Source organism: Silurus aristotelis (assembly GCF_946808225.1).
Source record: "Silurus aristotelis genome assembly, chromosome: 15".
Taxonomy (NCBI): domain Eukaryota; kingdom Metazoa; phylum Chordata; class Actinopteri; order Siluriformes; family Siluridae; genus Silurus; species Silurus aristotelis.
In genome coordinates this window covers 10,545,943-10,562,737 of record NC_139588.1, presented here as the reverse complement: position 1 = coordinate 10,562,737, position 16,795 = coordinate 10,545,943, and the positions used below count along the sequence as shown (strand labels likewise).

At 34.7% G+C, this 16,795-nt stretch overlaps 1 protein-coding gene across 3 annotated transcripts; it reads right to left on the bottom strand.

The window, feature by feature from the left end:
- Window positions 1–325: 325 nt before the first annotated feature.
- On the bottom strand, window positions 326–10,895 carry blk (BLK proto-oncogene, Src family tyrosine kinase). Of its 3 annotated transcripts, none has more exons than XM_083561987.1 (14): window positions 10,611–10,895; window positions 9,944–10,075; window positions 9,644–9,728; window positions 9,469–9,493; window positions 9,017–9,110; window positions 8,734–8,832; window positions 8,539–8,642; window positions 7,378–7,527; window positions 6,525–6,677; window positions 5,032–5,211; window positions 4,846–4,922; window positions 4,194–4,344; window positions 3,093–3,224; window positions 326–2,996 (listed from the first exon to the last, which is right to left on the bottom strand). In XM_083561987.1, the coding sequence occupies exons 3-14, from the start codon at window positions 9,725–9,727 to the stop codon at window positions 2,794–2,796; spliced, it is 1,452 nt and encodes a 483-aa protein (XP_083418113.1). In that variant the 5' UTR covers window position 9,728; window positions 9,944–10,075; window positions 10,611–10,895; the 3' UTR covers window positions 326–2,793. The 3 variants fall into 3 exon arrangements, with proteins under 3 accessions (XP_083418113.1, XP_083418112.1, XP_083418114.1); XM_083561986.1 differs by having other exon boundaries at window positions 9,944–10,082; window positions 10,615–10,895; XM_083561988.1 differs by having other exon boundaries at window positions 10,615–10,895.
- Between the last annotated feature and the right edge of the window lie 5,900 nt (window positions 10,896–16,795).

Genomic DNA, 16,795 nt, shown 5'->3' with positions numbered 1-16,795 from the left:
TGATTTTCAGTCAAATAGTGGTACAATACGGTTAGCCTTCTCTGTAGCTAATTAAGTATATTTTCTGTCCATATACACAGAAAGTACTGAAATATAAAATTATAATGTTGGATCAATGTAGAAAGTTCAGATATTCAGCTGTTATTAGGTTATAAACACTGATCAGGAAACCCACCAAACACACAGAAACATGGTGATGGAATGTTTATGCAAAAAATAATAAATTTGTTGCTTCAAATGTTCTTTGTTGAACCTAAATTAAATATGTCCACTTTCAGTCATGACATCAGAAAAGTATTTGACTTTATGACAACTTTTGTTAAAATGTATTTTTTTTTTTTTTTTACTTTTCTTAAATGTATAATTCTTGAATCCACATACAGTGCAGAGCTGGCATAGAAATATTGCCTGAGTATGAACTAGTTGCTAAGTTACACAACCACTCATATTCACACACTCGTACTCCAAGTCACATCAAGAACAGTACCTTCATGATAAACTCCCAGCGTCTGAGCAGTATATTCATGGCTCATTTACACATTTCAGGTTCAAGAAATATGTTTTTTGATGTGCATTACAAGTTTTGCCAAGTGCAAAGTAAAGCCATATTACAGCAGTTCTGTTTGAAATTCCAGGCCAAGCAGCTCTTATCATTAGCCTGTGAATGTGTTCTCTTGCAGTGGCATGAGAGGAATGCTTACTCATGGCTTCCTGTTTCCGTTAAGCAGGAAATCTAAGGACCAGCTCTGGGGAATTGGTGTCATTTTCATTCCTTATCTACAAACATGTCTCAGGCTCATGGGAAACTTCACGAGACAGAAGGGAGGAGTGCTTTATGTGTGTCTTAAACACAAATTTGAACACTGCATGTGAGACTGGAGTCTCTCTCTATATCTGGAGTTTTAACCCCAAAGTAGTCAACTATTAAATCAAGCCTTTACTAAGATAATAATAATAATAATAATAATAATAATAATAATAATAATAATAATAATAATAATAATAATGTTTTACAAAGGCGGAAGCACATACAGTAATAGACTACCACTACTATATTACACACCACTAATAGTGTGTCTCCCTTTGCTGTCAAAACAGCTTGAATTCTTTAAGTCATTGATTTCACATGATGTTGGAAACATTCTGAGACCAGATTCACATGATTATATCACACAGTTTCAGCAGATTTTTAGGTGCACTTTCATACTGTAAATACTTAAAAACCTGTATGTCAGCCATCAGCAAACATACTATAGTTAAAATCACTGATCACATTTGTACCATTATTAAAAAAAAACCAAAATGCTGGCACATATATGCATTATTTTATGTATTGCTTTGATGTAACATGATTGAAAAATAAATAAAGTAAATGACTAGGTGCACAGTTGTTCCTAATAAATAAAATATATGACTAGGTGTACAGTTGTTCCTAATATAATGGTCCATGGGTGTACATGCCTATAACACTGTCAGTGGCTCTTATGGTTTTTATATATTACATATAAAGTGTAATGTTATATGAAAAATAATCAGAAAATGAATTAATTTTTCTGTTTTGGTATAAGTATACATTTAAATGCAATCAACTTGAAAACATTGAGGAAAAGAATTATAGAAAAATAAATGTAGAGTATACAACATGCAAATAAACAACACAATCACACTGTATTTTGTGATATAGTCACAAATCACATAATCAATTGATTCGTGTTCATGGTCACGAATTTCCTTTTTTTTTTCGTGTCGCTCAGCATGACTCTGTCTGGCTCCATCGCCATAGCAACGGAGGCAGAGTATCATGGGTAATGCTGACAGAAATACCTAGTAATAATTGTACCCCATTTTTTATCAGAGAATAAGGCAGAAAATATGTAAGGGTTATACTGTAATAAACGTGTGTCTCTGATTAATGCAGTCTCTTTAATTAACCAGGAGAATATATTTACTGTATTTTGACTGGAAGGAACCACTGACAATGGTTTATAATAACAAGTAGCTTACAGAATATAAAGCAATAAAAAACAAGAATAAAATCTCCTGCTTAAATGTTAAATGAGTAATAGTGCTTGAAGATTAAAAAATCAATAACAAACCAAAAATACAATACAGCGTCTGTGGTATCCAACAGCAGAAAGAAAACTTTGGCAGAGGCACCAAAAATACTTCTCATTGAAATACATTACAAAGAAAGTCGTCTTCAGTGACACGAAAAAAGAATCAATAGATTACATTTTGTGACTATAACACAAAATGCCGTGAGACTGGGCTGATGTAAAATATAATAAAACTTTTCCAAACAATTAAATGTTGTGCTTGCTGAAGCATTTCAGTTTACTGATGAGTAAAAAAAAAAAAAAAAAGATCGGTGGCCATGTTAGCAAGTCAGAGGCACCATTGACCCAAACTTTGCAAAAAGTGCAAACATGATGTTGCATTGTGTTTGCAATACATGGAAATTGTCCCAAAGCTGGAGTCATTAAAGAAGTGAGGCTTTCCTGAACAGAATTAACATATTATCCATTATATTTTAAAATAGTTTATACTGGTTCAGAGATTATGTAAAATGCAAGAGGGCCTGTGAAATAAACTCCAAATGGCTCCATAATTTCCACTCCATAATTAGTTGAAATGCAGGATTGATGTCAACCATTGTCACCAAAAAGTCACGATTGGAGTAATGGATTAGGCCAGTTGCAGAAAGTGTCCATAACTTCACATCTTTTATTTATACTCCTTGTGTCCCTTGTATCATCGCCATTTGTTAGTTTGGAGTGAATGTGGAGGTGAAGGTTAAGGCTGCATCTCATACTGGCCCTCAGTGGCAATGTAGAAGTCATTGAGTGTGCCCTGCAGGTACTCAAAAGTGGGTCTCTCCTCAGCATTTTCTCGCCAACATTCCAACATTATTTCATAGAGTTCTTTAGGACAGTCATCTGGACACGGCATTCTATACTTCTTGTCCAGGTTACGGATCACCTCCGGATTCGTCATTCCTAAAGCGAAGCATGCGCAATGTTATAAGAAGAAATTGTAAATTTTTGCTATGTTTGCTATTTTTTTGTACATGTCAAGATTGGACTGGATAATACCTGGATAAGGCACCCTTCCATAGGTTACTACCTCAGTCATGAGAATGCCAAAGGACCAAACATCTGACTTGATGCTGAATGTACCAAAATTTATCGCTTCTGGAGCTGTCCACTTAATTGGAAACTTTGCACCTAAATATATCATAAAGACATTATTTGTTGGTCTGTGTGTGTGTGTGTGTGTGTGTGTGTGTGGGGGGGGGGGGGGGGGTCTATATGCAGGACATCTATTGTATGTAGTTCTTGCATTAGCTGTTAACCACAAAACATTTCAGATTTTTGATCCCATCTTTCTTATTAGAACATATTATTATTAGTGACTGACTAATATGAATTTTTATAAAACGTACATGTTGTTACTACGTACATATGTACGTGTAGTTATTATGTACAGAGTGCTATGTACTATGTAGTTACATGAGTATGAGCATGTGTCCTGTGAGTTTAAATGGTTAACATATAATAATATTACATCTTCCTTTGTTTATTTATATATTTATATATTTATTTATTTATTTATTTATTTATTTATTTATTTATTTATTTATTTATTTATTTATTTATTTCTGCCAAAACTTGGTTTATCAACTAATTATTCACAATTGTTCACTAATTGCTGTTCAAATGAAGCTAATGCCAGTGACCTTTAGCTATTTCTCAGTATTAAAACAATGATATCTCATCATGCACATGAGACTATGACTATGGGAATATGAGAACAAAGCTACTTAATTAGGATTATCACTGCTTTTGTCTATATAAATGTATTTTATCAGCTTATACTATATCATAGAACTGTCACAAGAACAACATTTTTGTTTTGTCCCTGAGGAGAAAATTCTAAATAAGTTGCATTTGAAGTTATTATGCTAAAATTGTGTTTCTTATTCAAGCAGCTCACACATAAGAACCAAAATAACTCTTTATAAGAACTTTTAGAGGTCAGACATTCCTTGAATCTGTCTTTTGTTTTGTTTTTTCTGTAACGTGTCAATAGTTAATAGAGGAACAACATATCAAGTCTCCTAAGCTGAATGAAATTTCCAAAGTGCAAAATGAAAACAGTCTTAAAGATAAACAGAAAGAAGGAATCAGCCATACCTTCATGTGCCGTGTACTCAGTCTCTATAATTCTGGCCAGGCCAAAGTCAGCTATTTTGCAGTGCAGGGTTTCTGACACCAATATATTGGCAGCACGAAGGTCTCTGTGAATGTAGTTTTTTCTTTCTATAAAGGCCATACCCTCTGCAATCTGTTATAAAAGAGTCAAATTAATCTAAAACAGCAATGCACCCTGCAATCTAAAGCCGCAAAGCTGTAAACACAAACCGATACATTGAAAGACAATATGTATTTTCAACAGAGAACCTATGAAGGTCTTGAGTCTAAAGTCTCTAACTCAGTATAACATTTACTGTACAGATATTGACCAGGACTGGTTTGGAGAATTAAAAAAGAAAACCCCTCTCAAGCTACCAAAACTGTCTCAGGAAAGAGGGGGGGGGTAAGGTGGAAAAAGTGATGTCATTTCTGGTCAGGAAGTTAATAAACGAATTGCGTAAAGCATATGCGCATAGCCTGACCGCAAAACTGAGAATAGGCTTTTTCCATCAACTTCATCACACACTCTTTACACTTGCTTTCTGAATGATAAAGTATGTCTGCAGTATGTATGCAAATAATTTGGTTGGTATTATTTCTAAATATACAACAAACAAAAATAATCAGTGTAACAAGTTTGATTTTCACCTACCTGAGCTGTCATATCTATCAACTTCGGCAGTTTTAATTTTCTTCCATCCTCAGTTTTCAGAAAGTCTAAAAGGCTCCCTGAAATAATTTCAGTATAAATTAATAAATGATAAGTAATACTTTAAACGGGATATACTTTTGTCTACCCCTGATCAGAAATATACTGTACTTCTATAAATATACTCACCATTTAACATGAACTCTGTGACTATGAGGATGGGTTCCTTTGTGACCACAGCATGTAGTTTAACAAGTCTGTCATGCTGTAGCTTCTTCATGAGATTAGCCTCCTGCAAGAAGGCCTCTGGCTCCATACTGCCCTGCTTAAGAGTTTTAATGGCCACCTTTTTGTTGTTTTTATAGTACCCTAGAGTGTAAATACAATAGATAATCAACACTCTGAGTGCAAACTGTAAAACCCTTTGCAGCAAAACACATATAAAATAACTTGCTCTCCACCTTTAATATCAAAGTGTTCTGTGATATTAGCTTTTTTCTTTATACCACATATATCACTCAGCTGAAGCCGGGACTAATCAATAGAAGAACTTTTACGCAGACGTAATATTATTTAATATACAATCTGATTAAGAGACAAAACCCATTTGAGAAGCTGTTTAAAAAAGCTTCAAATAGTGAAAGCGGCTATTTTAGAAAATACAATTTTTTTTAATGTTGCACGTTGCGCAATAGGACTTGTGGCTGTTTGTGATGATTGCTGATTCTGATACAGGATTACCAGAATTAGCTTGTGGGGTGGCTTTCATACATTATACAAATTAAAATCACATTTAGACACACAAATCCTGTGAAGCAAATGGTTAAGACTTTATTGTCAAACTCTAGAGTATATATATACAATAGATAATCAAGATTTAGAGCGCAAACTGTAAAATCCTTCACAGCAAAACAATTAATTTAGTGTTTAAACTGAACAGTGGGACAGTCGTCTGAGTAAATAAACTGGTTTGCCAATGAAGTTTTAACCATTTACTTTAAAGGCAGTACACCCTTCATTCGTCCCCACAAGCTCATTCTGGTAATCCTGTATCAGTATTGGTATTAGTAATCGTCACAAATAACCCTATCTAGCAACATGTATCATTTAAACATTTTTATTTTAAAATTAGCCTGCTTTCACATTTTGGAGGTTTTTGAACAGCTTCTTAAATGGGTTCTGTCTCAATCAGATTGTATCTTAAATAATATTACGTCTGCGAAAAGGTTCTTATACTGTTAAAGTTCTCTACTGCTACTAAGTCACGGATTCAGCTGTTTGATCTGTTAGGTTTACTCCCTAAGGTATAGGACAACAAACTAATATCACAGAGCACACTAATATAACTGGTGGATGGCAAGTTGATTAAAATGTGTTTGAGATAAAATGGTAATGCACTTGAAACACTAACTAATGAAAGACACTGATGCATGTTTGAAATTTGTTTAGCTTGCTAGCTATACATACTCCACTTGAGAGGGGAAACAAATGATATTAAAAATGAAAGAGAGAAATAAATGTGCAAAGTTTCATTCAAGGCCTATACAGTATACAGTTACAATGTATTTAGGCTTTTACCGTAAGCTTGCATTACAGTAACCTCTGTCTTTTAAGTCAGCTCAATCTGAGACAGCGATTATTTATTTATTTATATATTTATTGTGCACAGCTTCTTCACTTACCCATCCAAACCTCTCCAAATTGCCCAGCACCCAGCTTCTTTTCCATCTTTAATGTTTCCCTTGGGATTTCCCACTCATCCTGAGCCCAGGGCGTCTGAGGAGCAGCAGACCTACAGGGGTTTCCCAGTCTCTGACACAGGCCATCTGCTGATCCTGCAAACAGGTACAAGGGAATAAGTTGAAAGTTTCCAAGCTACATACAATATGATGTCCGTATGTTAATAGGAAAATGTATAGTGTGTGAACATAGTATGTAAGTATGATATTATGGAAAAGGTTATTTAACAGCAGCACACCATGTAACATGCTGCATAAACTATTTATTTTATCTCTTAAAACATTTAGCACAGATATAAGAAAGTTGGCATAAAAGACATAAGATCTATTTTTAAAAAATACACACATCACATTTATGTCAAATGTTTCTAGGCAAAGTATGATTGTCTGGTGGTTTAAAAAAAAGAAATGTTTAGAGTCACAACAGGAAGTGCGCACAGTAACTGAGATGAGAGCCCGATGTTTAAGAGATAAGAAGTTTTACTAATTCTTTCATTCCAGTGAATGAAAAAAGTAGTTTGTTTTGCTAAAGCAGAACTGACTGCCTTAACTGATGCCTTATAATCCTGAATAATAATGACAAATGTTATATATATATATATACATATATCTAATAATACCAGAACTAAATATCTGAATAAAGTTTACAAGAGCAGCTGTAGGACAGTCTGGAAAAAAAAAAGACTGACAAAACAATGCAGAAAGATAATACTGTGAAAATGATTATTAATTAAATAAATATTAGTAATAAATGACAGTTATATATCTTTTGAATAACAGGATTAGTTTTCCTTACTTGCGTAGTGCTGTATCAGTTCTTGCAGAGATGAGAAAGTCAGGGAGGGGGATATGTAGAATCCGCCATTATCAAGTGTACGGATCTTATAGTGCTTGACCACATCACCATGCTCTGGTGCCAGGTCTCTTATAGACAGGGAGAAAGCTCCTGTGGGTTAGATTTTGGGAAAAACCTGATTAAAGGAACCTCTGTCTGATAATGTGATATTTGTTATATTATGATTGGCCATAACCTAGTCGACATTCTTTTTATGACACATCTACAATAATTTACACAAATGTGTTGGGTTCTTTAAACTAACCTGCTCATCCAAGAATTTTTTTTTTAAAAGCTCTCATGGTTTAATAGTAGATATTATTTAATAATTATTATTATTTAGAATGAATACTTATTTTTTATTCGTTCCTTTTTTTAGTCATCAAAGTATACGTTACGTTACATTTAGTCAAACGACAGTGCTTTCAAATAAACAAATGAACGTATTTACTTAACACACTGTTTATTAATGACACGAAATCAAGAACATTTCGAACTGAAATTAAGTTTTTTCTAACAAAAAAATCAAAGCTACTGTAGCTAGGATGGCAACTAGCAAGGTAACATCTACATTAACACATCTATGAACACATTCGATGCACCAAATCGCTATGGAAAACACTACCTATGAATAATAATTGTCTTCAAAGCTCATTATACATGTTTGCTGTGGTACTGCAGTGGTACTGTGGTACTACAGGTGGCAGCTATTAATGGGTGAGTTACAAGATGGAAGCTTTCACTCACAAGTTTGGACTATTCAAAACGGAGCCTGATCACTGAACACTGGTGTTTACAAGGGTGTTTATCTAATCATTTACAACAATCTTCAAAGATGTAAAAGACAATGTTATTCTATTTCTCTTTGAGGGTGGTGGTGATATAATTATAATATAAATTATATTAAAATATATAATATGAAATATAATTTATTATATTTATTATATTTACAAATGTATAGTAAGTGGGTCTAAGATTTTAAGTTTAAGGTCATTCATTTGCATTTTTCATATTTAAGTTATATCTGCTGTGCTGGCAAACTGAAAAATTGTGGATAAGAACATATTGGTGTATGATATATTTTGGTTAATACTGACAAAATAACAGTGTTTTAGTTCTGACCTGGAGTTGTCTCACTCTCTCTGACGAGAAATGAGCCGATCCTGTTGCCTGGGGCTAACAGTAGACGTTCTGTATCTCTGCGGCTCAAATTTTTGAAAAACCATCTAAAATGCAGAATAAATTATCTTATTAATATCAAATATTACACAATTTGCATATTTCCATTAGCAGTTTAAAGAAAAACCAGTTACGTACCTTTCAACCTCCAGCGTGTGGGCTCGGGCAACATACGTGCATGGAACATATCCCTCATTTCCAGTAACCAGAGATTTAGCGAGCCACCAGTCCCCATTTCTTTTCACACAATCAAATGTCATTATTAATTAGGTTTGAAAAGAGCACACTGCTTTGTAATTCCTTGATATTGCTCTGCTTGGCCTAATTCACAATTTTGGACCTTCTTAGTAATGGATTTCTATCCATTGTTTTATTTTAATACAGTCATGTTTATGAAGGAGAATTAAAATGTTCTACTCACTCTTGTATGATTTTGAGTTTCTCTCCTTTCTTGAATGCAAGGTCGTTATCATTGGTTGAGTTGAAATCGTGTTGCGCAATGACAATATCTTCATCTTCATATAAAATCGAACAACAAGCACAATTATATTTACATTTTATTCACCTCTTTAAATAAAAAATCAGCTGACATGTCTTCTGTTTAACAGAATAACTCAATAATATACAGATGCACTAGCACTCATTGTATGATGCTGTAATTTTAAATATGCAACCACAAAGGCCAACTTACACCTTAGTTTTAGAAAACTACTACATACAGTCATTTAATAGTATAAAGTATATGTATATAAAAAAAATAAAGTATATGTTCACGAGCCTCCGCTTTCATATTTAGTAACTTAAATTAGCATCTAGGAAAACAATTATTGGACTTACATCTTGGAAAAGAAAAAAAACTGTTAAAGACATTACCGTTTATCCCACTGTGAGTTCTTCCCTGAAAACAAATTTAGAAGAACGAAGAAAATTAGGGCAACAAGCTAAAAGCTGATATGAGCAAAAAGAAGAAAAAGCTTGTCAATATTATTTATTAAGTTTTACTCTATTTTACTTCAGTTTATAAAATTTTTATTTTAGCAGTACGTACATGGAGGATATTGGCGGCTGCTGAATTGTGATTTACGTGGTATCTATCTTTATGTTTCTTCTCACCACTGCAAATGCAACCCATCCTTAAAAGAACACAGAGAGAAAAACATTAAATGTATCTGAATTTTGATTATATCGAAAAAACTGCAAACATTTGTCAAAAACTAGTCACTATTAGTAATTCTGGTACTGTACTATAATATATTCAACATCACAAATATAACTGAGTGAAGCATTCAAGCTCAAATTCAGAAGTGTTTTCAGTGTTTCAAAACATAACATTAGAATTTTAACGTACCTGCTAGTGAACAGATGCTTTAACACAGACGTGTCAGTCTCCACTAATATCAGCACTCAGCTCTCGAATCCATATAAGCATTTGTAACATCATACTGAGGGCTAATTAAAAGAACATGGTTCCTGTAGATGACTAATTCCTTACAATAAAACATAAAACACAACAGGGAAACACAATTTAATAAAAAATGATTATGACTAATGACATACCTTTTTATATTTTTCTATTAAAACTGAGAAATGAGAGTTTGAAGTGTTTTATTTTCCAATCTTTTTGACAAAAACACATCTAAAGTCACAAATTTTGAAAAAAAATTTAATGAAATTGTACTGTTTGCAATAATGCTGGATAGATTACAATTAGTTACAGACACAACAACAAAAAAGAATTCAATATATTAGAAACAAAGATATTTGTTAAAATTCTTTTGGCTTTTCTTTATGATGCTTCTCATGTAGGACAGTAAATATAATACAGAGTACGATGGGACTGTGTTGCTCTTTGAAGACTACCAACTTGAAATAAAAGTGTATCTCAAAGGACCTCATATAACTAAATACAACTAAAAGTTGGAGAAAAGGAATTAACTCTCTTTCTGACTCTCCCTCGCTCCCTCTTTCTCTCTCTGTGGTTTTAAATCTGGTTTTAAAAAGTGTCTATTTTATACTGACCTTTTTCTTTTAAAGACCTTGTAAGACAGTATCCAGTCTAAAGTGCCAAGGAGCCAAAGACCTTAGAATATCTCTCATGCAGCATCTGTTTCTTAGTGGCACACACACACACACACACACACACACACACACACACACACACACACACACACACACACACACTCAAACACACACACTCAAACACACACACTCAAACACACACACACACACACACACACACACACACACACACACACACATATGCACTCAACCTTAGACACACCGAGGCCATGTGTGAGCCCTGTGAGACCACATTAGCTGAAATAGATAAATGCACTAGCGTTGTCTACAGACTGCTAATCTCCTCCTTTTCCTCTTCACTAATTCACAGTTCACAAACTTTACTGCTTGTAGAATTTATACAGAATGAAAATATGGATCAAATAATTGGTAATTCACTGGCCAACAATGGGCTATTTAACTCAATACAATGGAAATGATCTTTCCCATACTTTAATTATAAAGTGTATTCTTTATTAATCTTACAAGCAGCAAAGTTTGTAGTTTTATTTTTCTCCTATTTTTTATTTAGTGCATTGCATTGTAAATACATTGATCCCTTATCTTATATAACAGCCAGTTTCTTTAAGACTTCTTTGTATGGTTAGGGCACTCTTACTTTCCCAAAAGAGTTTATTTCTTCACTGGGGAAAGCATATAAGAGCCTAGAACATAGAACCTTTACCCTAGTTCCATGAGCAGAGTGGGAAAAGCACAGTTGCTATAAGTGAGAATCTTCTTCAGTTATATCTCTTCTCAATTACAGGATGTTGTTTACTAGGCCATGCACATGTATTTCCTGCTCGCTGTGGTCTTCATACCGTGACAGTAAATGCCCTGATGTGAACTGTTCATGGTTTCAGTTGTTTTTGCAATGTTTGTCTAAACGTTTCATTCTCTCGTTTGTAAACGTTTATTGGTGTATCAAATGGTTAAGCAAAGCTCAGAAGTAGCAAACTGACAACCACCGGAACTCACCACCCCTGCATATCAAAGTGACACTGTGCATTTAATTATACTGTAAATGTGATTATATATATTTGTCTGGGTTTCAGTGTGCTTTGATGAACTGTCTTCGTTTGCAGGATTTGTAATGGCCACTAGAGGGTAGCAAAGCTCAGAAATTATAATATAAACTTAATGGAACAGAGCAGGAAATAATCAGGAAGCTGTTCTTCCAAATTGCAGAACTCATATAAAGATGCTGTAAATAACATATTTTTTCCCCCTCTAACATTGAGCAATTTTTGTACACTTGCAAAAGTCATTATAGATATTTTTATTCTTTTTATAGTTACTAAAATACATTATTACCAAACTCAAGTTGTTATTTCTCTACACAAAACATATACAATGCTTAGCACTTACAATTGCTACACACTTTATATGACCCAATAATTGCAGTAATTGTGAACTTATGACCATCACACCCATATGTGCTTTGTTGAATGTCACATTTCAAATTTAGTCCAGATTTATTGTGCTGTTACAAGTTTTTTTTACTACATTTTGTAGTGTGGTTATGGGAAATTGTGCTCATTCAGCCACTAAAGTTTAAATAAACTCAGGTACAGATACTGGGTGAGGAGGCCTGGTGTTCCAGTTCATTTTTACAGGTATTCAGTGTGGTTGAGGTCAGGGATCTGAGCAGTTCACACAAGTTCTAATCTTAGCAAACATGTTTGAGCATCCCAGTTCCCACAAATGGAATTATTAATGCTACAGCATACAAAGACATCCTATACAATTGTGTGCTACCATCTCTTCTGACAACAGTTTTAGAAAGAACCACATGTGGATGTGAAGGTCATGTGTTGACAAATATGTATAAAAAGTTAGTTTTGCAAACAAACTACAGTTTCTATGAACTTTAACCTCATCGTTTTGACGATTCAGTATTTTTGTTTAGTTCTGTAATATATTGTAATTGTTGATCTTGCAGTAATTTAAGAGAATATATTATATGCAGTGATCATTAGCACCGTATGTGTGCTTAAGTAACTGAGAAAGTGAATAAAGGTTTAAATGGCCTAAAAAAATTAGCATTAGGATAATGAAATGTTTTGTCACCCTGATTTGGTTTGATTAGGTTTGTTGTGTGATGTTCCTGTGCATTATGTTACAAGGTTGTGTTTTCCTGACCCAACTGAGAGAACTTTTGAACCCCATTAGCACTCCCAACTGCTATTACTTTAAAATCCCACTTCACATTCATTTTATTTTGAACAGTTTTGTGAACAAATTATGTACATAAAGTACATGGATTTTAAAGTGTGAGGACTTTGCATTGATTCATTTTGGAAATTTCTTTATCCCGGTCAGGGTGGATCTAGTGACAAGGACACAGAGGAAAGTCTCCACACATTACCTCAAGTTCTGGACTTTAGATCGGTGATATTTCATGACAGGTCACATTAATTATTTTGAACACTCTAATGTGGTTCAAAAGTTCTCCAGTATCTGAAATCTAATTGTTGATCACATATTACCGGCAAAATAATTTCTGAATTGTGCTTTAGAGCACAATAAAGTCTTGTTATCCATGTGCATATGTTCTGTAATTTCCTATCGAGTCACTTATGAGCTGAAATCATTAATCATGTTCATGTTTCATGTTCACACAGCTGAGAGATTCCATATGAAAAGGAGGGAAGGAAATTATGCGTTAAACAATGAGTCCTGATGAATGAATAAATGAATGAATAAACAGTTTCATACTAAACAACTGTCTTTCCAAACAAATGTATTTTCCTACACATCAGGAAGACATCTATCAGATTAATATGAAAACTCACAGGAACAATAAGATATCAAGGAACAATCGAACTTGCTTCCTATGCATTCTTTTTTTTTTCTTATGGGAATAGTTTTTCATCGCATGCTCACAGTCCAGAAACATTCATTTCTGGCCAAGCTTCTGTGGGTCTGTGGAAGACCACCTGTGTTTGAGATGTTCAGTAAGAGGGGCCTCTCTGACAACATCTGTTGCAGGTGTGATTTGAGCTTTGTTGAGAGTGCCCTGGTTATAGATACCTTTTTTTGTCCACTCTGATTTTCCCAGGGTCTGCGGATACTGTGTCCCTACAACTCAGGTCCCCAGACGCTGCATCCTGTTCCCCAGTATAACCTAAATAGCACTGAAAAATAGGGAAGAAAGAAATAGAAAAGAAGAAAAAGACTATGCACATATTGTCAAGCATGTGCTAACACAGCAAACGTAGTCCTTCTGTTGCTCCATTTTATTGTATGTGTGTGTGTGTGTGTGTGTGTGTGTGTGTGTGTGTGTGTGTGTGTGTGTGTGTGTGTGTGTCTTACATCTATGATAAACTCTTCAAGTCATACTAACAAACTGATTTATATCAACTTAATTAATGAGCCCATTGGTGTTTGTGAATGTTGGGCAGGAGGCATAACCTTTCAAAGAACAATAAGGAATAGCCTGGTAAAAGTGAAGCGGTGCTTTCTCATCCACATCACCTTCACATACTCACGCATCTAGTGCAAACTGTGCCAATCTTCCTCCGTCTGAGGACAAAGGCAGAGGAACCCCATTCATAACTGCACTTGGTGCTTCCTAAATGGAAGGGGGGGAGAAGCTACATAGTGTGAGACCATTTTCACTCTTCCTCTCACCGTGTGGGAAAACTCCTCTGACAGTCTCACACATCACACATTCATTCACCCTTTTATTATATGAGACGATGGACAAATCAACTTGGCAATAAACTGGACAATGTGCTCAAGGGGCACTTGTTTAGTGGTTACTCCGAGGACAAACTCACACATCGCTCTTCCTCTGTGGAATCACTCTTTGTCTACAGCTGATGGTTTGAGGAGACATGACCTTGGCAATAGGCCCATATTATAAAAAAAAAAAGGTCAGGCTATGCCAGCTTTGACACTGTAATATAACTTGAGTGGACATGAAGCACCTAGAACAATTTTACATTTTAAAAACCACAATCAACTCATAATTCTTTTATTAAAGCATCGAGTAAGGTACAAAGGCCAAGCATGCCAGAGAATCCAGAACACAGTGTAAGTGTTCTGCACTTGTGACTTCCACCTGTGCAATATGTTAAGTATAAAGCAGGAAATTCTAAAACAGATGCTCATGTGTCACCTCTCCTCATCAACACGCTGGCATACTTGTTTGTGTGGAACATCTGGAGGCCTGGGAGTGTGGGGATGCAGGGTGCACATCTGTGCAGCTGGACACTGGCACTGCACTTGAAGGTAAACAGGGAAAATGGGGGAAAGCCCCCTGTGCTATCCACCGGAATAGAGATCTACGTCTCCCAGCACTGAGGGTGGAAATAGCTCCTCGTCAGCAAGCAGGTGCTTCCTCCTGCATTTTGTCTTATTTGTCTAAATTTCCAGACAAGCCTGGGTAACCGTAGATGCCAAAAATCAATCCCAAATGCTTAAACCATGACAATTTCTCATACTGTACAGTGCTTGAATATATAGAACTATATTTATATATCTTGCAAAAATACCTGCAGTCTGTCCTGATAGTTTAATGTGAAAGCGTGGTTAACAGATAACAGGCAAAGGAAGTGTTTTTCAAGATTGGCTTTGAATACAGTTTGAGTGTGTCATTATTGTTATGTTGTGAGCATGCACCTGCAATGAACCCAATGGAGGTCATTTTTCAATGTTATAGAAAACCAATTTTCACATCATATCCAGACTCTTCAGCTCACTAAGGTACATGTAAATTCCATGTCAGTTTGGACTGGAGAACAGGAACATCAACAACAGGCACAGATACAACATGTTGAGTCAAAATCTGATTACAAATTGAACCGCTTAGGCTTATGTACTTTTTTGTTTGGCAAGTATCTAACCAACTTGATCAAAGCATGACATTTACTGTGTGAGAAAATCACACCAGCGAGCAAGATTTTAGATATCTTTAGGCAAAATAACTTTGGAGGTTTTGATTTTTACCCATCATGATCTTTGCTAAAAAAAAAATTTTACATATTTAATATATAAAAATAAGTTTTAAGTTAGAATTCGATTTTATGTTATATATTTTAAGTTCAATTCAGACAAATAAAATAAACCATCATCTGAAAGCTTTTGTCAAAAAATACAATGAGTGATTGTTTCAGGACAGAATGAAGAAATGAAAACCTATTTACTTGAAAGGTTGACATAAAAATGTAAAACAAACAAACATTTATTTATGATTTTTTCAGACAACCTTCTGTGAATCAGGATCTAAAGCTATAATATATTAGCCTACTTTTTTCAGAAAGTTGTGTTAGTTTAGCAATGGTAAAAACCCTGGAAGTGAATCAGTTTTTACCTGGTTGTACCCAGTTTTTACAAGGATGGAAACATGAAGAACTGTTTCTGAGCAATCATTAAGTGAGCTTTGTGTATACATGTTTTCCGATATATTTGGTATAAGAAAGCATTAAAATAAAATAAAAAATACTTTAGAAGTAATGGAAAATCTGCAACTATTTACTGGTCAGCTGATTGTGTTATCTATGGCATCAATATTACCCTGTGAAAGCATCCTCAGATATGGGGAAGGGATTGTGCTGTATTGTGGGAGTTGCTCTAGCACCTTCTCCAAATGTGTGGCGCTCGGTCGATGGGAGTGACACCAATTATTTATGTCACATCCCCTCCGGAAGCACTGGATGGAAACTTGCAGAGAGAGGACTATCCATCAAACTTGTACAGCATGCTATACACCTCTGAGGCAGAGAATGAAGTCTCCTAGGACAGTTTTAAATACATAGCCTTACACTTACGATGTCTCAGAGGCAAAGATTAATTATAATTTAAGGCAAATATTCATAGTGAGCTTTTATTCAGCTAAATAGTCATCAGCGACAATGTAATGTAATGTAAGGAAGATGAAAGATTAAGAGAATGATTAGTGTTATACTAGCAAAAGGTCTTAATTACATGCGTGCTAATGTAAATTAGTTTACAATGGCTCTTAGAGTTTGATATAATTAATGATATTAGCTAAAAATAAACAAGAAAATGATTTCAAATGACAAATATTAAATACCAAATATTCACTGACTATCCCTTAAAAGAGGCTTGCTTGTGTCCACAAAGTCCTGGGTGTCCTGAGTAATTGCAGTTGTCATGTTACTGGATCCTTGAATTC